General features: G+C 44.5%; 1 protein-coding gene across 3 annotated transcripts in view; it reads left to right on the top strand.

The window, feature by feature from the left end:
- TSPAN33 (tetraspanin 33) overlaps positions 1-24101 on the top strand; it is a 185527-nt gene that overhangs the window by 74979 nt on the left and 86447 nt on the right. For 2 of the 3 annotated variants that reach the window (XM_085653644.1, XM_085653646.1), the window contains exons 2-3: positions 612-669; positions 10643-10770. In XM_085653644.1, coding sequence (XP_085509770.1) covers positions 612-669; positions 10643-10770 — 186 coding nt within the window. The remainder of the gene's footprint in view (positions 1-611; positions 670-10642; positions 10771-24101) is intronic. The other variant, XM_085653645.1, reaches the window with a different exon arrangement.

Raw genomic sequence — 24101 nt, 5'->3', positions numbered from 1 at the left:
GCAAGCATCGTTTGCATTCGGCACCCATGTCCGTGCTTGGAACATTAACCAGCCCTGCCAGATTGCTGCTCGACCGGCCCTGGGAGCGGAGGGGGGGGTGCTAACAAGAAGGAGGGGGTGGATATTGCAGCACTGCTGCAAAACCGGCCTCCCACGGGAACAAAACTGGCCCCCACCCCTCTGGCCCACCGGAGAAATGCCCGGTGCCCGCTACGACAAGTCCAGCCCTGTCGGCACCTCATTGGCACTAACACTGACACAGGCACAGACACTATACCACCACAGCTGGGGTTTCAGTGACCCTGCCATACTGAACATTTCCTTCACGGCTAACTCTGCTGTACTTTAATTAAGCTTTTGTTTTACGCATTGTCCTTTCTTGAGACTCTAATAAACCTGAATGATACAACTGTTTCACCTGTTCACTGCATGGGAAGTCGGCGACTGTACTTTAAAAAGGGTTCCTTTCACTTGTTGCATGTTCAGTGGTCTGTCATTGACAAAATGTGCCTTTTCGAGCAGAGTAATGTGCATTCACCGTCACAGGTGAACGAGAACAGGGTCCCCCTACATGGCCACTTGTGTCACATCAGTTACTTGTGTCTCCACAGGTTATTGCCATGGTGATGATCTCCATTGGTGTCTATGCGCAGGTGATGAAGCATGCTGGTAAGTATTGTGTTGTAACATTTATGCAATGCATACTGACCCTATGTGGGGTGCTGAAACACTTGCATACGTGGGTAGCATGGTACACATGTACGGTTTGTGGTTGGAAGAGCGTTGTTTGTTTTGGTCCAGTGAGGGAAATGTTTCCATGACGTGCATGATGACTACCGAGGTGCAGTTATCATGTTACGGGATGCATTGTCTAGCAGAGTAGCGGTAGAAGTGGTGTGAGGGAAAGGCGTGCAGGTTATGGTTTTTAGTAGCTTTGAACACCTCTATAGGTCCCTTTTATAGTAATTTTTAAGATCACAGTTTGCTAAGCTGGTTGTCAGTTCTGAGATGTTTTGTTTATGGTACTAAGCAGGCATAGGACGGAGGGAGACCTTGTCAGGAGCTCTCCTTGGATATACTTCATTGCAAACACCCTTTATATGATTGCCTTTGTGAAATGACTAGAAGCAGTCCTAATGTGTAGCTCGTAGCCATCTGTAGTGATGGACTAAATAAGAGTTGTCCGGAGGCCAGTAGTATGTGGCGGATCTCTTCACTTATTCCATGCCTGTTCAGTGGCGAGTGGTTTGTTGCTGTTTTCTAGTACACTACTGTGTGTATTTCACATGTTGGGTGTACCATACAGGAACAGCATTCATACTGAACGACCTATTTAAGAGCCTCCGTTCTAGGAGTGGGCTGAGAACCTCATCTATCAAGCTCCTCACCAACACTCACAAATCTGTCTGGATGACACTATCAAAGATGACACAATGAATTAAATATCCTTGTGACACTGCTCCCTCATGCCACTCCAAGTATTCCCCTGGTACCATGCAACTCACCCATAGGATTGATGGTGTTAATTGGTGATTTGCTGTGTGTTGCCCCTTATTGTCCATACAAGCAATTGGCATGTCTGGGTCCACCAGCTCCTTTCTGGCCCTTGTGTCTCATGAAGACTGGGTACTTGACAAGGATCTTAATGAATCTACCCAGCAATGGCTCAATTTGCCTTATTTGTTGGCTGTTTACTCCAAGAGTCACCTCAGATCTGGAGCCCTGACATTATTCTAGGGATCATGTGCGAATGCTGCCGCCTGCACAGGCTTGTGGGTGCTGCGCCACCGTCTTCAGAGACCAACTCTTGACTTGATTCCTCATGCAGGAAATGCAGTCATACACACCGATGCACACATGACCAGCCCATCAGAGGACAAGAGCCATGTCTGCCAGACAAGCAAGAACCCAGAAGATCATTTCTTCTTGATCATTTATAATCCCACAAAAAACCCGAGACCCAATAGATCACCACTTCTTACTTAATCCCACTAGGGTTGTCGAATTCATTCATTCATTCGTAAACTTTATTTCGGCCACAAAGGGCCATAAAAGCAACAATACATAACAACAGTTTTTTGTCCAAAGCAGAACACATTTCAGCCACCAAAGCAAAATACAGAAACCAATTAAATTGAAATATCCAAGTGATTAACAATTGGTGGCAAATTTCCTACGCTGCAACCATACAGCATTTAAGAAACGTGAGACAGCAAAGACAATTGGGGGATGGGTGTCGTATTTTAAAACTCGCAGGGCGTTAGCACAATCTCTAAAACCAAGATTCTTGCAAATTAATTTTACCCAGCGATTTCTGTGTGCACGGTACGTTGGTCAAAAGAAAAACACATGGTTTTCATCCTCCTGTTTATAACCACATGCAGGGCATAAAATGCTTTTGTTGGTGTCCCATCTAGAAGTAAAAGACCGGAGTGGTAGGGTGCCTATTCTAAATTGGACATATAACTTCCTGGCAACAGGGGGAAAAATCACATCCAAAAATGACTCCCTTTCATACATTGGTTTAACCAAAAGAAACTGCTCAGTCAGCCTACCTACATTTGAGTTCATATGCAAGCGGAGTAGATTAAAATGCCTGATTTCCTCAGCAAGATTGGTTTTAGAAACAACTGGGCAAGAGATTCCTGGAGTATCCCAGAGTTCCTGGCGACCAATCTTGCGGCAAATATCCCTAACCTAGATTAGCCAAGGGATATTCATATGTTTTATTACGGGCCAAAGCTCCAGAAAGTCATCTCTATAAATTTCCAGGTCCGGATTGGACCAAAGTCTCTTCCAGTATTGCACGGGCCGGGCCGCCACCACTTCTTCGATTGGAAGCAGTCCCAAATCAAATCTAATGGGGACTAACGGTGTGCTAGAGGGTAAGCTTAACAATTTCCTTATAAAGGAGTTTTCAACCCTCGATAGACTACCTATTTTGGAATGACCCCATAGTTCCGCTCCATAAGTTGAAGCCGGTCTGGCCTGTGTTTTAAAAATTTCTACTACTGGTAAAGCCGGTTTGAAGACCGAACCTTTGAATAATCTGGCCATACCTCCTGTAGTTTGGGTCAGCTTGAGGGTAGAGTTAATAACCTGACCTCCCCAGCCCAGGTCTTCTTGCAGTGTAATCCCTAGATAGGTAAACGTTTTCACCCGTTCCAGGGGGATGGCGTTCAGGACTGGGTTGGGGCGAGTACGTTTAGGAGGGTTAAGGATCATAAATTTGGTTTTGGCAAGGTTGATCTCGAGGCCCCGGTCACTGCAGAAGTCTACAAAGCCATCTAAAATACGCTGAATTCCCATGGGGGTGCGTGACAACAACAAAGTGTCGTCAGCAAACATTAGTGCTGGTACCTTGCCCGAGGCAAGCCTGGGAACATCAGTGTCTTTTAGAGCTAGAAGATGTTTTATGAGCCCGTTGATGTAAAGGCAGAACAGTGTGGGCGCTAACACACATCCTTGTCATACTCCTCGGCTAACAGGAAAGCGTTCGGAATGTTCGCCATACTTTCCGCATCTAACCTGGGCAAAGTTGGCCATATGTAGATTTTTCAAGACCTCTAAAAGGTATGAGGGAACATTGAGCATCTGAAGCACAGCCCAAAGCTTTTCTCTCGGGACCAGATCGAATGCAGATCTTAAATCATCAAATCTCTTTAAACATGTTGATTTTTGTCTGGAGCAACAAGTTTTATTGTCTGTTTTTGTCCGGTTCAAGTAATCGATAAATTACGATATGCACTCCGGTGCTCACAGCCAATTAGGCAGGTAGAAAACACCTCATTACCACTAGAAAGTGTGGAGCCTTAAGCACCAGATCTCCAAAGAAACAGCTGTGAGAGTGGTCTGCATTTGCTTAGGAATAGATTGAGAGGGAATCACTGCAGCACAGGTGTTTAGCAAAAACCTATTTCAGACATTCAAACACAATGCTTTTCCATAGGTTAGCTAATAAAGTTGATCCACGATGTAATAACAGAAGCAGCCCTAAACCACCACGAAACTGACACGGAGCCTTCAATGCAGCTCTGTAAATGGCACGACGGTAGCTGCTCGTCCACTCCGCCCTGAACGGAGAGCACAAGGGAGCCTGTGGGCACCGCTCTCATTCTTTCCAAGGTTCCTCCAAATCCAACCTCATCCTGACTGCGATCACGGCATGGCACCTTGTGCCACTGCCCCGTGTCACCCACTGATCAGGATCTGCCAGTGGGTGCTGGAGAGCAGGCCTGCTGGAGGTATGCGCTGACCACAAAATGTGAGCAGTGTCTGAGTTTGCTTTCTCCTCACTGTGTGTCTGCAGAGTGTATGTGTGTGCAGTGTCTGTGAGTCTCTGCGGAGTCTGGGGTGTGTTTTTGTGGAACTCCGCAGAGTGAATCTGTCTCCAAGAGGTAGGTGTGCCTGAAAACAGCAGAAGTGTCCAGTGCAGGATCAGAAGGGCTTGGTCCATGCCAGATGTTCAGGCTATGCACGTTGGATACATTTGTATCCTCTGGGTTCGACATGAATCGACCCTTCAGGACGCATTAATCCACAAGTATTCAGGATGCCAATGGTACAACCCAGGTTTGAAATCAGAAAAAGCAACACTTCCAAAGCTTGAAAACGTATGGCGTAACAACCTTAATTCTGTAGATAAAAAGAATTACATCAAACAGCTGCGCAAATGTAAGTATTTACTAATGGGAGCAAAAATAATATAATATTCGAATGAAATGTCAACACCCCTAATATTTCAATATAACGTTTTTGAGTTGTTAATTTACTTAGAAAACTGGCAGCTGACCTCTCTTGCTAAATTCTTGTGGATACCATGTGACTTGTTTCTCTCATAAAATGAAGAAATTCAGCTGACCATTAATCAAACCTTCTCCTTATGTTAGCTGTGCTTTCAACCCACAATTCACCAGCTCAGTTTCAGATTTTAAGTTACTATTAAAGACTGTGAAGATCTGATAGGAAAAAAGCCACTTCCTGTTGCATATTGTAAATAAAATAGGGAGTACATTAGCCCTAGTGTTTGCACTATTCGTAACTTCTCACAACTTGTGTGCTAGTCCTTCACAACTTTAAACATGCCACTGTCCGACTAATTCTAAAAGAAACCCTCACTGAATTCCAGGTAAGTGAGGGCCATAACCATGCGGTAAGTCCTTGCCCTCTGTACACTCTACCCGTCATTTCATTAGATTGGATAGTTTAGTGAGGTCCTCAGATCGGCCCTGCCGGGGTCAGCAATGGCCATGGCAATGCTCTGAGAAGACAATCAAACTCGACTATCTAGCGGAGGTAACCCTCACTAATTCTTTCCAAACTAATCAATTACAGACTCATCTCACTGTTTCTGTACTTTGCTAAACATATGGAAAAAGAGGTTTCATCACAGTTTCAAAGGTTTGTGGAATTTAACGATATCCTACATCCCATGCAGGCCGGTTTCACACTGGAACTATAGTGAATGTGTTACTACATCACTATCTGATCACCTACATATGATGGTTGTCAAGGTCAGAGAGGGGATCCTGATAATCCTAGACCTCTCGCCTGCCTTCGATACTATTGACTACTCTATCCCTCTACAATGGCCACATAGTTTAGCAATAGAGGGAGCCAATATATAATTGATTAACTTCTTATTAATCGATGGGTCTCAACCTGTATCACTGTAAAACTTTAATTCCCTTTCTGTTGAGTATTATAGGGATCAATTCTGTCAGCGGTTCTTGCTAACTTTTGTCTTTGCCCTTTAGCTTACTTGCTGTAAAATTTCCAAATTAAGACTTATTACTATGCAGAGACAATTTATATTTAAATTTTCTGTCAATCTTAAAAACGCTGGGATGACTCTGAATTCAATTCTTACTACTACTCAAAACTGGAAGACCAGAAATGTTTTGATGCTGGACCCCTCAAAACCCAGATCATTCCAATCATAACAAAATATCCAGACAGGACCACACCATCTGGCCCGCTCCAGGGGCATCTGCCAAGCACCAGTTTGGCAGTCATTAATGTGGGCGTCATGTTAGATACTGAAGATATTTTACCCTTTCCCTAGTCTTCTTCCAAACAATTGCAGTTGCCAATACTTTCATTCAATCTAAGCCTGCTTTTAGAAATGCCATCAACCTTAGTCTGACAAATAAAAGCATTATGAGCCTCCAGTGCATAGAAAAAGTGTTAGAATATAGAAAGGAACTACACTGGCTTCTTTTTTGTCAACAGATTCAGTTTTACACTGCATGCATCTTGCACAAAATTATTTCTGGTAGCAGCTCATTCTTCTTCTTACAGAATTTACAGAATAATGAGTACACATGTCTACTTAGATCAGCAAATTAACTTGAATGTGTCATCCCCAAGTACAAACTTGACAAAATGGGAAGGCAGGACCTTTTCCGCCCTTGTCTCTAAAGTCTGGAATTCCCACCCTCTCACTTTGAGAGCTGAGGGTAATTTCCTGAAATTCAGGAAACCACAGTAGTCCTGGATTGTCTCCAAATCAAATAGTTGGTATAATTAGGACTGAATAATGTAATCTACCGTCTCGCACCCATAGCTTCTGAATCTGAGTAATGATGCGCATTATAAAAACAGAATATAAAAATGAATAGTGATCAAGCTGAGGAGTTACTGTTGGTTTCCTGGTATCCTTCAAGCTCGTGGGTTTAGGAACTTGGTAGCGCTGGCAGCTTGAAGATCATGGAAGGATCTTACTTACTTACTATGCCTACCACCCCTTCTGGGCTATAGGCCATCAACCAGGACTCTCCAGTCATCTCTGTCCTGGACTTTTCTTTCAATCTTACTCAGTATAACCCACCTCCTTGCAGTCTGGCTAGGCGCCACAGTTTGACACAGACGAAGAAGATGAATTAGGGGGTACTATACCACCAAGCATATTTGATCTGACTCTAGGAGGACATTTGGCATGGGACAACACCGTATACAACGTGATGATAAGTGATTCTTTTGATTTGTTGAAGGATTAACTGTGGCTCCTAAGCAGTGGGGTCATGGATAGTTGAGCAGAGTTTATAAATCGAATAGAGAAACATTACACTAGTGCGACATTGAATGGCCCACACTGCTATTTTCTTGGTCTTTGCAAAGTCCAGGTTGTCTAGCTGCATCTAAGGTGTCCACTGGATTCCATTTCTTCTTCTTGCTGTGGATGTCTTCATGATCCAGTCTATGGCTGGCAGGAAGAGAAAAGGTGAAAACAAACATCCCTGACAGACTTTGGTCCTCACTTGAAAGGCTTCTGTGAACTTTCTTCCATGATCTATATTGCAGGTCATTCCTAGTGGTGGGCAGAATGTTTCATTCCACCCATGGAATTGGCAGAAGTTTGGTCACTCTACGTTACTCTTAAATGTGGAGTTCCAGCCAAATTCTGCCAGTTGCTGCATCATGACCTTTTTCTCCTGCGAGGCTCCAGAAAATGCGACCTGGCGAGCGAGATTTGGCATCGCTTAGCGTGATTTTTTCAAAGTGGGCGATCATGGGCGGTTGCAATCAGAGGGCTGCCGCTCAAGTAGATTTTCTGCCGCTCAAGTAGACTTTCTACTTGAGCGGCAGCAAAATCAACTCGAATGGCTGTGCGCTCTTGCACAGTGCATGTTGCTGTTCACGCTGATTTTTCAACATTGCTCGCACTACCACCACTAAATGGCAGCGAGCTGCATACTTTCCACCTAGTGACAGAACTCTGTTGAATCTCACAGAGTTTTAATGTACCTCTGCAGAATAATGCCGAATGAAAGCTTGAGAGTTCCACCCACCCCTAGCCATTCCCTTGTGAGATTTCCTGATGATTCTTATGAGTTTATTTGGCACACCATAGTGGCGAACGAGTTTCCAAAGGGCCCATGCTATTGAATGCCTTCTCATAGTTGATGAAGTGGACATAGAGGGGGTAGTTCCATTCCATCATTAATCAATGATGATGCACAGTGTTGCAATCTGGATTGTGCAGGATCTATCTTTGCAGAAGCCAGGTTGCTGGTCTCGCTATAGAGCGTCTTCTTTTTCCCTCATTCTGTTCAGAATGACTATTTTGAACATTTTGCCTGGGATTGACAAAATAGTTATCCCTCTGTAGTTTGCGCAGTTACTCGGGTCACATTTCTTGGGAATCTTAATGAGATATCATCCTTCCAGTCTGATGGCACCTTTACTTCTTCCCAGATCCTTCCAAAGAGCATATTTACTGATGCTTCAATGCCTTCCCTCAGTACCTCTGCAGGAATATTGTATGGTTAACAGTGTTGAGGATAAATAATCTAAATCTCAGTGTGGCGTAAAGAAAGAATGGGTATATGGTTTGTCAATATAGATTGTGGAATACGAGGCTGGTGCATAATTATGTTGTCCAAGTAGACCAAGAAAATTGATTTAAATGTCACCGGGAGGAGAATTTAGCTTATCCAGACATATTTTTAAACAATATGTTTACTGTGCTATTAATTGAATTAATACATAGTCTGAGGGTAAGGTTGATTACCTTCTTAGTACTCCCAGCACCAACTCTATCTGAGCCCTGTGTACAAATTTGACATATTTTAGAGTGCCTTGGACAGGAGGTGTATTTACGAATTCTCATACAAGATGCCCTTTTCTGGCTCATGGCTGCCTTGGTTACGATTCTCACGTGACCGGTCTGTAATGTCAGGGGCAGTGATAAGCGGTCCTGCCTGCTTGGAATGAAGTCTTGACTGAGGGTATGTGGAGTGCAGGGGATGTCCCATACAATTTTTTCTTTTTATTTAGTGTTTTATAGAGCGCCAATGTGACCCGTTAGGGTATCAGAGCACTTTTCAGGGATAACACGTTGTATACAAGTATGAAACAGTCAAAGAAAAAAAAAACATAAGTAGGAGTAGAAGGAGGTGAAAAATCTGGGAATAACAGGGTGTATACAATGTTCAGATCATAATGCAGACAAATCCAGCAAATACATTTGTGGGAGTTCAAGGTTCGTACATGATAGATAGCAGCCAGTCAGTCCAAACTCTAGCTGCAACAAAAATAAGCAAAGCCACTGAGTGGTGTGTGCAATACATAATTTATGGGAGAAACTTGCCCATTAGGAAGGTTTTGGCTTCCTTTGTAAATATTGACAGAGAATGTTTCTGATGACATATGGCAGCGAGTTCCAGATTCTTTGTTCAGCCCCAGAGAAAGTACGATTGTAAGTTTTTCCCTTTCGGAAGCAGGGTGGCTGGAGCACAAAGTCTCTGGCGGACCTGGGGTTTCCAGCTCCTTTAGAAAGCATGATGTTCTGGGCGAGATATGCTGGGGATTTCGTGTGTAATGCTTTGTGGGTGATACATGCCAGTTTGAGTTGGATTTTGGCTTCAAGAGGAAGCCAGTTCATGGCCTTCAGATGCGGTGAGATGTGGTAAAAAATGTTTTTGCCTGTTAAGAGTCTGGCGGCGGCGTTGAGGCAAGCTTTTAGGGGGGCCGTGGAGCTCTTGGGCAGGCCTTAAAGGGTTGAGCATCCTTATGTTTACCCCTAGTTCATGGAGCTTGGAGGGTGGATTTGTATTCCAAACCCAATGTTCATTCTTTTCCCCTAAAGATGTGGGTTCCAACCTAACCTGGAATCCATCTTTTGACATCTCATTCAGCATATGTAAAGTAAACTCCATCTAGTCCCTATGGAAGCAGACCATGGTGCTAATACATATAAGAAATTGCATACATTCTATTTACAGCAATACGTTGGATGGGGTAGCTGGCCAGCATATCTGTAGATGGTCACAAAAGTGCTGCTGGAGGGCGTTTTCTAGTGTTCCAGTAGAAGACGTTTGAATATGTGAGTGAGTTGGTAAATGTTGAAGCATCCCATGGGAATCCAGACTGTGCATATACTGCAATTACAACAAGACTGAAACTATAGTACATGTATCATTAGACTGTTCTCGCGTTCATTATGAAAGATTGGATAAAGAAGCATACTCGCTGTCATATAGGGCTAATTGTGAATTAGTAAAATGTAATGTTTTAACAAATACTGATTATCTGAATCAAATACATGTTGTGAGCTAATTTTGTAATTTTTTAGCAAATAACGAACTATGTGAATATTGGATTCAGTAATTGATTGTGTGAACAGCATGTTGATACGTTGTTAATAAGCAGGTAGTAAACAATTGTATTTAAATACACAGTCTTTGACTTGGCAAACCTAGAATAAATCTTTGACTTGGGGCGTGAAGTGTTAGGGTAAAGACAAAGAGGCATCATGTGAAATAGAACTATCTTTATTTGCAAGGTTCTGTGGGAAAACGGTGACTTACACCACATACCAACCTGTGTGGTCTTTTTTGATCAGTACACAGACTGCAACTGCTTTAAATCGCCACATTTCACAATGTAACAATTTTTTAGTGTTCAGGCTCAATTAGGGAAGTACGTACGTAAGGTGTTTAGCATGGTGTGTGCGTCTGTCCTGGGCTTGATCGTTTGACTCAGGACGAACTCCTAGCTGGATTGCTGTGCACTCTAGGTTCACCTTGCTGTAATGATGAGGGCACCTCTCTGGCCTGGTTTCAACCATTGACTGTAGGCACTAGGATGTCGTTTCTCGTTTTAAGGTATCTCCTCTACACTTGCATCTTGTTTGTTACAGAAGCTGCCATTGCTTGCCTAGCCATAGACCCTGCCCTCCTGCTCATTGTGGTGGGGGTTCTGATGTTCCTCATCACCTTCTGCGGCTGCATCGGATCTCTGCGTGAAAACATCTGCCTCCTGCAAACAGTAAGTTGCTTGCACTAAGATGGGGGTGGGAGGGTGCATAAGACTGGAATGCAAAGTCAACTGAATGGAAGTGGTTGCTGAAGAGAGAATCATGAGGACCAAAGCTTGGATAGGTCAGTGGTGGATCTAACCGAGAACTCCACTTCGACTGATCGGTTATAAAATCCGAAGAACACCATTTTTTGTCTATGTTCTTCACGGAAAGGGTGTAGTGGAGAGGGAATTCAGCAAGGTGTACACCGTGCATGAGAGCAGTCATTGTGTAAGAGAGAAAGTGATGGAGTTTCAATAGGGAGGGTAGAGCAGGCAGGCCAATGAGTGGATTTCATGGGATGGGGGTCCTGAGCTCTAGGGAAAAGTGAATGTAGCAAGCGGGGCAGTGGCTACTTTCCAATGAATTAAGTGTTGGTTTTGAAAGGTGCAGCAATGTACTCCTTTGCATCTAAAGTAGTTATGCACGGGCAATGGCAAGACCATATTTTCCAAACAAGCTCATCACTGTGCCAATCACCTGCTTTTTAGAGCCAGTTATTTAGATCACGTCAGTGCTTGCAATCGATATACTAAAGCCTGTCTCCTGTGGCAGGAGCAACTCAAACTAAGGGCAGTCGGATGTGGACCTGGTGAGAATCGACTGTAGAAGCTAGAATTAAGAGGGGGGATGGGTTGTATGTTATTTGGACAGTCCTAGACACACACTGCGCCACTTTTACGTATTTACATGAGAGATGTGTGCAGCTTGATGAACTGGGAGGCAGCAGTTTACACAGGTTCGCAGGATTCAACTCATTTGCTGAAGATGGGGTTTGAGCCCAGGTCTCCAATAGTCTATGCCTGTAGTTTAGCTTCTATTACACATTTCTCATTAGAGAGGCCTAGCGTTTGGACAAAATATACGGTCACTTGAATTTAACGTAGAAGGGCTGGGCACACTCCTGGGTAAAAAGGATCGCTCAGCTTTGCAAAGCCGCTTCCACCCTGAGCCTTCGTCTCTTGGCACCAAAGGTAAATTCCAGTATGGAGGTGCATGCCCGCTGGAAGCTGGTCTGGGTTAAACCTTTCATGTGCTTGGCTTCTGCTGTCTTCCCACCAAACATCTGAGTTTTGTTGCTGACCCAGGCCTAGATGTGTGACCAGCTCTCTACCTGACCTGCACGGTGCGGTGTGCGAGGCTCCTAACTGTCCCAGTGCTCCTCCCTCCCTCCAGAGCAAGATGTGGACACAGAGTGAGGTTCAATAAATTGCACTGATGGGCACATAACCTGGTCAGCGCTAAATAGTGTGGCGGTTGAAGTACTGGGGTTTTTAGGACCCCAGCGGTGCCAGGGGTAGCACCCTATGACTTCGAGTTCTTCCTGTCTTGGACCACAGAAACACAGAGTCTTGTGGTGGCGTCAAAGATCGATTTTATTATGACTGCAGTCAGTAACGGGTATCCTAGAAGTACACACGAGTATGTTCTCAGGAGACTGCTCAAAAAACAAAACCAGTCTTCTCCTTATATACAAAATATCGTGCTTCAGGCACACATTCCTCGTTTTACGATATGGTTATTCATATGTATTCATTACAAACGAAAAGGCAGAGTCATGATGACCATCCCACATTTCAGTTCAGCCAGCCCACAATTTTTTACCCAGCGAGGCTCAGATCCCTCATCAGATATCAGCAGACCCCAATAAACACGGGCACCTCCTCCTCGTAAAACAGGCGATAAAGCAGGAAGCAGAGTCAGGTGTGAAAGAGATTAGTCGGGGGCTTGTGTGGGATGAAAGGCTTTATGGTGTGTCAAACCCTGATGCTAATCACAGGTGGCCGTAGGAAGGGGAGCTCGTGAGACCGGACTGACCTCGGGCAGTGGAGCCAGTTCGCACAGGTCACACAGGTCACAGAGAAGTCAATGGAAGGTACATGTGTTCTGAAGGCCTGTGCATGTCCTTAATGTGCAGCCTATGTGAGGGCAACCATAAGATGGCTACCGCTCTAAAATGGAACCCATGAAGTCAATGTGTAATATCGTATAGAAAGTGAATTTATCGATGAAACGTTATGCAAAACACTTGTACATACCGCATTGGCCATTCGCGGTTCGCTGATACCGAAATAGGCAGGGTAGGGCCATGCCTCCTACGTGGTCCCAAAATTTATAGTACCACAGACCCTCCTTTTGCCCTTACATAGGCAATAACTATACTCGTATTAATCCGAGTCCAGGTCTATATTCATAAGGTCATGGAGATGTTGCTGTAGCATCATCCTATTGCTTAGCTCGTCCCTCGATACAGGTTTCCTTATACACGATGTAGCACAGAGGCCACATACTGTAGGAGCACACTGTACACACAGACAGAACAGGAAAAGAATGGCTAAGATCATTCCAATGACCATCAGAATCTTCCATCCCCAGGCAGATATCAGTTCCCAGAACCACCCCATCAGTGACCAATCTCCTTTATCCACGTGAATAGATTCAGATATTTTATGCAGTTTGGAGATGGCTTGATAAACTGTTGGAGCGTTATCTGGTATGAAAATGCAACAGCTAGATTGGATGACCTTACATACCCCACCACGGTCTGCAAGTATGACGTCTAGAACCATACGGTTCTGCAAAGTCATGAGGCGATCCGCTTGGAGCTCAGCTGTCAAATTACCAAGGGAACCAGCCGTTACATTAACAGTGGATTCAACCACACGAGTCCGTTGTCTCAGGTTCCTACTATTGACCATCGGTCCCCAAAACGGCAGGAAACCCATAAAGAAGTCTCCCGCTTCCTGACCGGCAGTATCCTCCTGACTAACAACGCCTCTCACAACTCTGGTCTTGTGATAATCAGAGGCAGCAGTAAATGTTGGCGGTAGCAAGTTTGCAATATAACATGTGCCCGAGAAATCAGGGGGCAACCATGTATATGCTCGGTCATTGCAGACAAAATATGTACCCTTGGCAGCCAAAAACGCTGGGGAAAATTGTGATGGAAAAGTGTACGTTTCAGTACAGTCACTTTTCCCCAGTTGAGCTCTTGGATTCTGACCATTACCTTGCAAACAGAACCGACCTATGTGGGGTACGACCCAAATTGGGGATGAAATTTTGCGCTGCTTTTCCCCCAGACTAATGCTATACCCCGTCGCGTTCCAACCTTCATAAGCTCGCAATTCATTCTTGGGAATAGATGAGTATGCGTCGATATCTCTGCTCATATCAGCAACTCCTTTCATTAAGGCCTTATTGTTTGTGCTAGGTCTGATGGAACGCGGTTGTCGCGGGGAGTAGGCATCTAATGCAAAAAGAAACATAGTCTGGAATGCCCATGACGATCCATTATAGCTAAACGGCAGCACTAGATATGGGATACCCTTATTAATGGTATGTGGCATTAAACCACACACCCAGCAATTGGTTGTATTCATAACTAGTTGGTGCTGGTGCAGGAGTTGAATAAACAAGTTGTTTATGAACTCAGACCGTCTAGCTTGTTCGTGTTCAGGCAGAGGGTGGAAAGAGTGTAAGGAGACAGTAGGAGGAGGTATAGGCTGTACAGTGGGTGCAAATGGCACTTGAGAGGACAATAATACATATCCCACAGTAAACATCATCATACTAACTAGTGCAAACAGACATAATAATACAAAACGTTTGCTTTTCATTATTTTACATATTTTTTTCTTCAAGTTCATTTCCTCAGCGGGTCTCTCCATCTTGAAAAACTCCATCCTCTAATCGTGCTGTTCGCGGCGGGTGAGTTTCTTCTGCTTAGGAATACACCTGTCAGTCCAGGGAACGCCCCAGACTAACCAGAACCGTTGACCTAACGTCTCCGGCTTGTACCCCAAAGTCTTGGCACCGCGACCCTACAGCTGAACCCGGATGGTGGTTCGAAAAAGAAAAACCAAAAATAAGAAAGTTTCTCAGATGAGAGAGAGCTGTGCTGTCAAAAATATCAAAGAAAAATAATTTTTATTTGTCCATAGTTCTAGGCCTCAAGTTATAGCGTTCTCGTCCGGGTACTGTCTGATCTTGAAACAAAAGTTCAGGCTCTGTAGTATCCAATCGGATTGACGGTGGCACAGCTTTTTGCAGAATATTGTCACTTTCTTGCTCAGAGCTTGTTCCTTTCACATGCGCATCGCTAAAAGGCAGAAAACGAGGCACGGTCTCAGTTTCAGAATCAGCGTACCCTCCTGAACCCACCGGTCATATGGCAAAGGCAAAGGGACTCTTTTACAGTGGACACCGTGGATCCAGTTCTTCTTTCCTTTCACTCGGACAGCCGATCTTGTAGAAAGAAGGACGAGATGGGGGCCGGTCCAACGGGGCTCATCATTCTTTGCCCGTTGAAAATTCTTCACCAGCACCCACGTTCCAGGATTGATAGGGTGTCCTGGAGCTTCAGAGGCTTGAGGCAGAGTATCGTGCACCTGTTGGTATAAAACACGCAATTTAGCCGTCAATTCATGCAGATAATCAAGCAGTATTGGATGTTCGATTTCACTGAATCTTGTAGGCCTTGGCACTCCCCATATATTGGCCGGGCGGCCAAACACTATTTCATACGGACTAAGTCCCACTCGTGAGTGCACAGTCATTCTTGTTGACAGGAGTGCTAAAGGCAGCGCATCAGGCCATTTAAGACCAGAGCTTGCTTGAATCTTAGCCAATTTAAGTTTTAAGGTGCCGTTATTGCACTCTACTAATCCAGCTGATTGGGGGTGATTTGCAGCGTGAAATTTCTGCTGAATCCCTAGCCCCTCACATACTTCTTTCATCACTCGACCCACAAATTCACTCCCATTATCACTCCAGACCATTCTCGGCATTCCAAACCTAGGGAAAAATTCTTTGACAAGGGCTTTAGCTGTGAACAAGGCAGTATTGTCTTTTAAGGGGTATGCTTCTATCCACTTTGAGAAGGCACAGACCACAACGAGTACATATTTTAGATTGTTGCACCTTTCCATGTGGATGAAATCTAGCTGCAAAACCTCGAACGGATACGTTGGAGGTGCAAAATGACCAGCTGGAGTTGGGGTTCCCCTACCAGGATTGTATTTCAGACACACCATGCAATTCTTGACCACATTCTCTGCACATTTGGGAATTCCAGCATTTTGCCATACTGGAGCCAACAACTTGCAAATCCCTTTTACACTAATATGGGCCATTCCATGAGCCATCGTCACCACTGCAAGCACATACGCATCGGGTAACAACCAACGCTGATGTTCTGACAAATCGACCCAACAACCTTTTTCATCCAATCTACCCGTACTTTCTCTCCACTTGCTCAATTCTTTCTCTGTGGCTTCAGCTTGAAGGGACTTCACGCTCTCTATCGTGTCTTCACAAATTCCAACATCACCAACCCATCTTGCAGGGCCTGCAACATACATTCGATTATTTACATTCTTTGCTGTTTCTTTCGCTACTTCATCAGCAAATGCATTACCACGACCGACATCATCTGTAACTTTCTTGTGTGCACTGCATTTTACAATCGCAACTTGTAGCGGCAAGGTCAGTGACTCAAGGAGATCATTCACCAACTGACCATTCTGAATTTTGGTTCCATGCGAAGTCAGGAATCCACGTTCTTTCCACAAGCGCCCAAAACTATGGGCCACGCTAAAAGCATACTGACTATCTGTGTATATGTTCACCCTCATACCTTTCGACAACACACATGCTCTTGTGAGTGCAATTAGCACTGCTGCTTGAGCCGAGTTATGTGGTATACGTGCGGTTTCAACAACCGTGTGCAAAGTCGTGACATCATATGCAGCAGTTGTATCACCATTCGGAAGCTTGAAGCATGAACCATCCACCCATAAGGTACCATCACACTCAGTCAAGGCGGTATCTTTAAGATCCACTCTCCCTTTTGTTTCTTCTTCTGTTCTAAACAGACAATCATGCTGTTCAATCTCATCTGTGTCTGCTGCAATTGGCAATAAGGTAGCTGGATTCAATGTGTTGCATCTTTTTATGTGTACATGACTCGCTAATAGTGTCAACTCATAACCTGACAGTCGAGCACTAGATAAGTGCTGTGTCTTGGTCCTGTTCAACAACGTGTCCACTGCATGCGGAACCATCACAATTAACGTGTTATTCATTACTAACCCAGCAGACTGTCGAATAGAGACATCTGCTGCCGCTGTGGCTCTCAAACAACTTGGCAAGGCCTTAGCTACCGGATCCAAGGTCGATGAAAAATATGCACATGGGCGCTGTTTGTCTCCAAAAGACTGTGTCAACACTGACAATGCACAACCTTCTTTCTCGTGAACATACAATGTAAAAGGCTTGCTGTAGTCGGGAGTGCCCAACACAGGAGCTGAACATAATGCCTCACGCAATTCAGAAAAACTTTTCTGACACTCTTCAGACCATGGGACGAGATTCGGTGTATCTTTACATGTCAATGCTATTAAAGGTTTTGCCAGCAAAGAAAAACTCTGGATCCACTGCCTACAGTAGGAAGTAATACCCAAGAAAGCACGCACTTCTCTCTGTGTTCTTGGCACGCTCAATTTTGCAATGGCCTGAATTCTTTTTGGGGTCAGTTTCCTTCCCTCCTTCGAAAAGAGATGACCTAAGTAGGTCACTTCTTGTCGACAATATTGCAGTTTTGAGAGAGACACTTTGTGATGGAAGGCAGACAAATGACGCAACAATGACACCGTAGCTTCTTTACAAATCTCCTCAGTATCCGCGGCTTTTAAAGCTTGGCTGTATATTGATGGGCTTTCACAGTAGCCTTGAGGAGCGCGTTTAAAACGGAAGCTACGACCTCCTAGGCTAAAACCAAAAATGTCCCTACTTTCCTCTGCAATCGGGATGCTAAAGAAATCATTCTTTAAATCAACCACTGAGAACCAAGCAGCGGAAGCTGGAATCATAGTTAACAAGGCAGTTATATCAGGGACAACTGGAAACTGTGGCACAACAATCTTATTTACCTCTCTAAGATCGATCACAAATCTGTAAACAGGTGGCTGTGAAGGGTCAGTACGTTTTAAAACAGGCAAAACAGGGCTATTGCAAACGTTACCTCTTGTCTCTTCAATTACATCCTTTTCAATCCGATCATAGATAATCGCTAGCAACGCTTTTTCACCTTCATTAGAGATCTTGTACTGGGGAATGCGTGGCAATTTAACATTGGCTTTCAAAGTTACCACATATGGCGGTATTTCCAAAAGGCCCACATCATTAAGACCAGAAGCCCAAAGAGCATCCGGAAGAGACAACAATTCAGCTGGCAGTTCATTCCTTGACAAATACATTGGAGAAATCACTTCCCTACCAAGTGTAAGTTGTACTCCCGAGGGGGAACAATATAATGTCGCATGTAATCTCTTCAACAAATCTAATCCTAACAGGTTTTCACCACAACCTGTCGTTAGGATAAGGGGTGCTTTCAGCTCACAAGGTCCAACAGAAAGGGGCATAGGACTAGAGATCGGGTTCCTAACCGGGGCACCAGAAAAACCTACTGAAACATTCATGTCGCCAGACAAAGGTGCGCCAGGGAGTTTTGAATGCATAATTGAACTTTTTGCAGCACCAGTATCCAACAGAAATGGTTCTGACACACCCGCTGTAGTCACCTTGACATACGGTCCACTCTGATCCACTGGCACTGAAACAACTCCCTCTCTTTGTCTACGGCTATCCTAGTAATCATTACTTTCTGCATTTTCATCTTCTGTATAATAGTCATTGTTATAGTACTGAGCTGTCCTACCAGTTGCATTGCCTTGCTGATCAAAACTATTAATCGTATTTTGAGATGGAAGAGGACGCGCGTTCTGGGGAACATTCCCGCGTCCCCTACCTCTAGGAGCTTGTTGACCACCTCTACCTCTGGTGCTAAAAGCGCCATTAGCGCGCTGTAACAGAATAGGACAACTAACTTGAAATGACGCTCTTCCTTGCAATATGAACATTGATTAGGGCCTACAGGAACACGTGGTTGAGAATACTCGTACCTTTGCACGTTTCTCTGAAACTGTTGCTGTTGCTGATAATTACTCTGGCCACCACGTGGTGGGTAAGCTTGCTGTAAAAGAACCTTCGTTTTTAATTCTTTCGTTTTCTTGTCTGCTTTATCTTTTTCATCCTTATCTCTATTTTCGTAATACTGTGCAGTAGCCAGTATTTGCGCTGAAGAGGAAACAGCCCAAGAACTCTCTGAATCTTTTAACTTCTTACACAACTCGGGAAGCAAATTATGCACAAATTTATCAACAAATAATCATTGACCACCTTCCGTACTCATATCTTGACCACTGTGGTCAATAAACGTTTCCTCAAACCTGGTGAAGAAATCAGACACTGTTTCATCTTTCTTCTGCTTACACGCAGACAATTTATCCCAATTCACACGCATCGCGGGCATTAAAGTCTTCATGTAAGCAATGATTCTAGCAGGGAGTTCTGCTACCAAAGAGTCAGGCTTGGCACCACCATCTTGTCCAGCATTAGCAATAATAATATTAGCCCATGTGTCACCTAACTCTTTCCATACCGGAGGGACTTCTCTCATAGGGTATTGTCGCACTTTTTTACCATAGGGGTCATGCTCAAACAGTTGCTGGGAAGGATCCTCAATCCTAAAAGACAACAACGCCACAACTGCTTTTTCAACATCAGAACCCACAATCGTGCCTTTTTCGAATTCAAACCGTAAACGACACAACTCCTGTGGAATTGCTTCTAAGCCATTATCCTCTAATTCCTGACAAAGGAAAGCACACATCTGTTCAAAAATGTATCTCTGCTTTGGTGCTTCCCATTGATGAAAAACACTTAGAACAGATTCCACATCATATCTCGAAGGGTAAACAATCCATCTATGTGCCATGCGGTCTAATACTTCTCTCTCTTCAGAACCAGGCAGCTGACTACGCAACTGCTTTCGTTGTGAGCCAGGGATCACACTAGATAACCCAAGGAGAGGCGACACAAAACTAGTAACCGCACTAGTTATGCGTTGTCGTGCAGAAGGAGAATCTGACATAAGAACAGGGGAGAAAACAGAGGGAAGCACAGTAGGTGTAGATGCAGATGCAAGGACAGTATCGGGAAGAGCACCAAGGGAGGCAGTTGGTGGGGCAGGCAAAGTCGCAGAAGGCAAAGGGGATGCTGGCAGCAAAGTCGGCGGCCCTTGAGGGGGCTGCACCACAAGAGCAGGCGCCGGCTGAGGAGGAGCTGGCGGCTGCAGGAAAGCTTGCGGCACATTAACTGGAGGCTGTGCATTCAAGGGTTGCGGAGGTGCTGTAGCACTCTGCGCATACGGAGGTGGCGAACTCAGCAAATGTGACATTAGGGGATCTTTCTCCTTTTCTTTTAACACATCTTGTTGAGGGTGCGGTAAAACTGGGTAACATTTATCGACCCCTAGTTTACGCTGTCTATATAACTGCTCATTCATTTGTTCCTCCTCATTATCTTTAAATTGTACAGCTGCTTGCATTATCGACATACCTTTTTCTCTCTTATTTCTTTTTGCTAATTTAATTTCTTTCTGTTTGGCTTCCTTTCGCCATAGGCGGAAAGAATCAAACATCGCCGGCCGGGCTTTCTTTTTAAATAATTTAACTTCCAAATTGTCTAAGATATCTGTATCGAAACTACCATTTTGGGGCCATTTTAAAACACCGTCCTTCCTAGTGTATCGGATCCATACTTCATTATATGCAATGGGGCCCACACCATGTTTTACATAAAGCTCATAAGTTGGAGTTCCAATTGGAGGAACCGGACACGAATCCTCTAATTGGGAATCCCTTTTACAACCCAAACAAAACAAGTTTCCAAATACACTAGAACCAGGCATCTTTGCTCACTAGTCTAGTTTCAAACTTCAAAGGATTATCAAAACGCGATAGTCTCGTGAATACATGAGTCCTTCGGCTTTGGCGCTTGCAAGCTCCAAATCAAAGCGATCCCGAAGGGATACCAAAGCTAAGAACCAAACTAAGAATTAGGAGACGCTCCACTTATACTTAACTGAGGTATCGATGACGTCACCAGAAGACTCGGTTAATCGTTTCGCTCTACCAAATTATCAAGGGTCCAAAACAGGGCGATTAGTCAGGGCAGCAGTCCTTCGTAGCCGTCAGCAAGCGGGGAACCTCGCAGCAAAGACTTTCGGACCACGTCGACATGCAGGGGTCGATGAAGTGGCGGCCTTCCTCCAGAATTTCCACACGAAGCTCCTCACGAACCTCTGGCTTGGACCAGTACCGCTGAAATTGCCCCGAGTTGGGCGCCAACTGAAGTACTGGGGTTTTTAGGACCCCAGCGGTGCCAGGGGTAGCACCCTATGACTTCGAGTTTTTCCTGTCTTGGACCACAGAGACACAGAGTCTTGTGGTGGCGTCAAAGATCGATTTTATTATGACTGCAGTCAGTAACAGGTATCCTAGAAGTACACACGAGTATGTTCTCAGGAGACTGCTCAAAAAACAAATCCAGTCTTCTCGTTATATACAAAATATCATGCTTCAGGCACACATTCCTCGTTTTACGATATGGTTATTCATATGTATTCATTACAAACGAAAAGGCAGAGTCATGATGACCATCCCACATTTCAGTTCAGCCAGCCCACAATTATTTACCCAGCGAGGCTCAGATCCCTCATCAGATATCAGCAGACCCCAATAAACACGGGCACCTCCTCCTCGTAAAACAGGCGATAAAGCAGGAAGCAGAGTCAGGTGTGAAAGAGATTAGTCGGGGGCTTGTGTGGGATGAAAGGCTTTACGGTGTGTCAAACCCTGATGCTAATCACAGGTGGCCGTAGGAAGGGGAACTCGTGAGACCGGACTGACCTCGGGCAGTGGAGCCAGTTCGCACAGGTCACAGAGAAGTCAATAGAAGGTACATGTGTTCTGAAGGCCTGTGCATGTCCTTAATGTGCAGCCTATGTGAGGGCAACCATAAGATGGCTACCGCTCTAAAATGGAACCCACGAAGTCAATGTGTAATATCGTATACAAAGTGAATTTATCGATGAAACGTTATGCAAAACACTTGTACATACCGCATTGGCCATTCGCGGTTCGCTGATACCGAAATAGGCAGGGTAGGGCCATGCCTCCTACGTGGTCCCAAAATTTATAGTACCACACGGTGGCAGTCATGGTTGTAGTGGTGGTGTGCTGGCCTATTTTGCACTATACCACAAGTGGTGGAGAAATAGCCAGGAGTGCAACACCAGCACCTGGGGTGCAGGGGAGCCCCCACCATTCAGGAAGCCCCCAATCACGCTAAGATCAATGAATATCTGTGAGATATGGGAGACTCGGGGGCCCCTCATCACATTCTGCAGGGGGGCCATCATGTTGAGTTACCCCCCTGGAAATGGCAGCACTGTTTGTTGGACGTCTCGTGTTTGGAAAAGATATTTGTGGTTTCCTTAATGTATGTCCCTAACAAAAAGCACTATAACTTTGCACCAAGTGTTTTGTTTCATTCCCAGGCTTAGAAACAGAATAAATGTGCTCATTCGTGTATGCTGAGAATTCTTTGAAAAAAAGAAACAAGGTGTTTGCATTTAATTGTGTACAGGCATGAGATAATTACATTAAACTTTGTGGTAGTTATAAGTTGTTTGTAAATTAGGATGCTTTCATTAGGGCAGTACCGTCAACAAGGCTTAGTGCATGCCGGCAACTTTTTCGGTAAACGGAGTAATACATGAAAATGCTGTGAACTCTTCCTCTTTCATGCATGTGTGTGTACAGTCTTACTGAACTGCATTCATCCATGTACCGGAGAAGTCTCAGAAAACAACAAGCATTTGCAATGCAATAGGTCTCGCAATTGCGAGAGTTAGAGCTATTGGCATTGTAAATGACAACTGGCATTGTAAAATGTGGGACATGGTCTGGTTTAAAGTGAATGTCCAGCATAAATCACGCTGTAAATGACCCCATTGGTTCCAAACATCAGCATCTTATTATACCAACGATTTCCTGCATAAGAGACCCCAATGACCCATGCATGGGCTCCATAATGCCAAAAATGTCCACAGTATGCCAAGGATGGTCAGAATTATGCCATGGATGAGCACCATAATATCAAGGATGCCCACAAAATGCCAATTATTAGGTGTATTTTTGCCAGGGGTATGCCAACGATTCTTAGTGTGAGAAAGGTAGACTTCATTACACCAAAGCCAGGCACCATTGTGCCAAGAATGACTAGAATATAAAATTAATTGCCAGCACTATGCCACGGGTAGCATTGGAATTCCAAGGAGGCCCACAATATATAGTGATTTACCTCAATAATGTCAGGGACTGCGCTGTGCCATAGGTTAGACTCCTCATATAATGGGTATCTACTGCATGTCAATCATTCCACCCTCAGTACAGTATTTTGGGCCCAGTAATGCCTCCGGTGTGCATCAACATGCAATGCAATAGATCTTATATTGTGTCCAGAGATGCTACTGCTCAGGTCATGCTGGCAGCCACAGGGGGACTGTCCATGCTGTGCTAGAACACAGACACTAGCATTACCACTCCCACTCCCACACAACATACTGACTGACACACCCACTCGTGCAGACAAATGCAGATACTCCAACATGCACACAGTCCCCCAGGAGCAGCAATTCAGTGCTGTGGACCACAAGCATGCCATCAAACTACGTATTTCAACTTTGATGATGGAGTACACAAAAATATGTCCGTAAACATGAATCAGAAATCTACATCTAGCATCGACCCAACTGTATGAATTGCCAACAATAGGAAGCGTGCCTGAAGCCCCTGGCGTGCCAAAGGGTGGACCCATGATCGTGGAGAGACCTGCTGCCTGTAGACCTATGGTCATTGCCCAGACCCTCCACAGACAATGACTACAGTGCCATATGTTAAGTTCCAGAAGTGCAAAAGTTGAGTGTATGATAGATGTATATATGTAAAGCAGACGCTACATCAAAGCTGAGAGACTGACCTGTCACCAGAGGTCATTTCTGTCTGTCACATTGTAAATTAAAGTTTTAATATTTAAGACAATGAAGTCAACGCACTAAGAACAAACTGTGGTGCTGTCGTTTAAAATATAATTGTCCCTTTAAAGAGAGAGTTTCTTAAGTGGAAGGGAAGTTATTAAACAGCAAGGCGATGCGCACGCGCTTTACAGTTAAACAAACCTTTCTTTTCAGCGCAAACATAACCAGGCTCAGATGTTAGCACAGATCGTTTGGAGAAATAACAAACTGCGATCACGTGCAAAAAGATTATGCACATATCAAAGAAAGTCTGCGTTTCAAATTTAAATAATTCTCAGCTTTTCTTTCAGCTAT

Source organism: Triturus cristatus, chromosome 4_1 (genome assembly GCF_964204655.1).
Source record: "Triturus cristatus chromosome 4_1, aTriCri1.1, whole genome shotgun sequence".
Lineage (NCBI taxonomy): Eukaryota > Metazoa > Chordata > Amphibia > Caudata > Salamandridae > Triturus > Triturus cristatus.
This window is presented reverse-complemented; position numbering and strand designations above follow the sequence as displayed.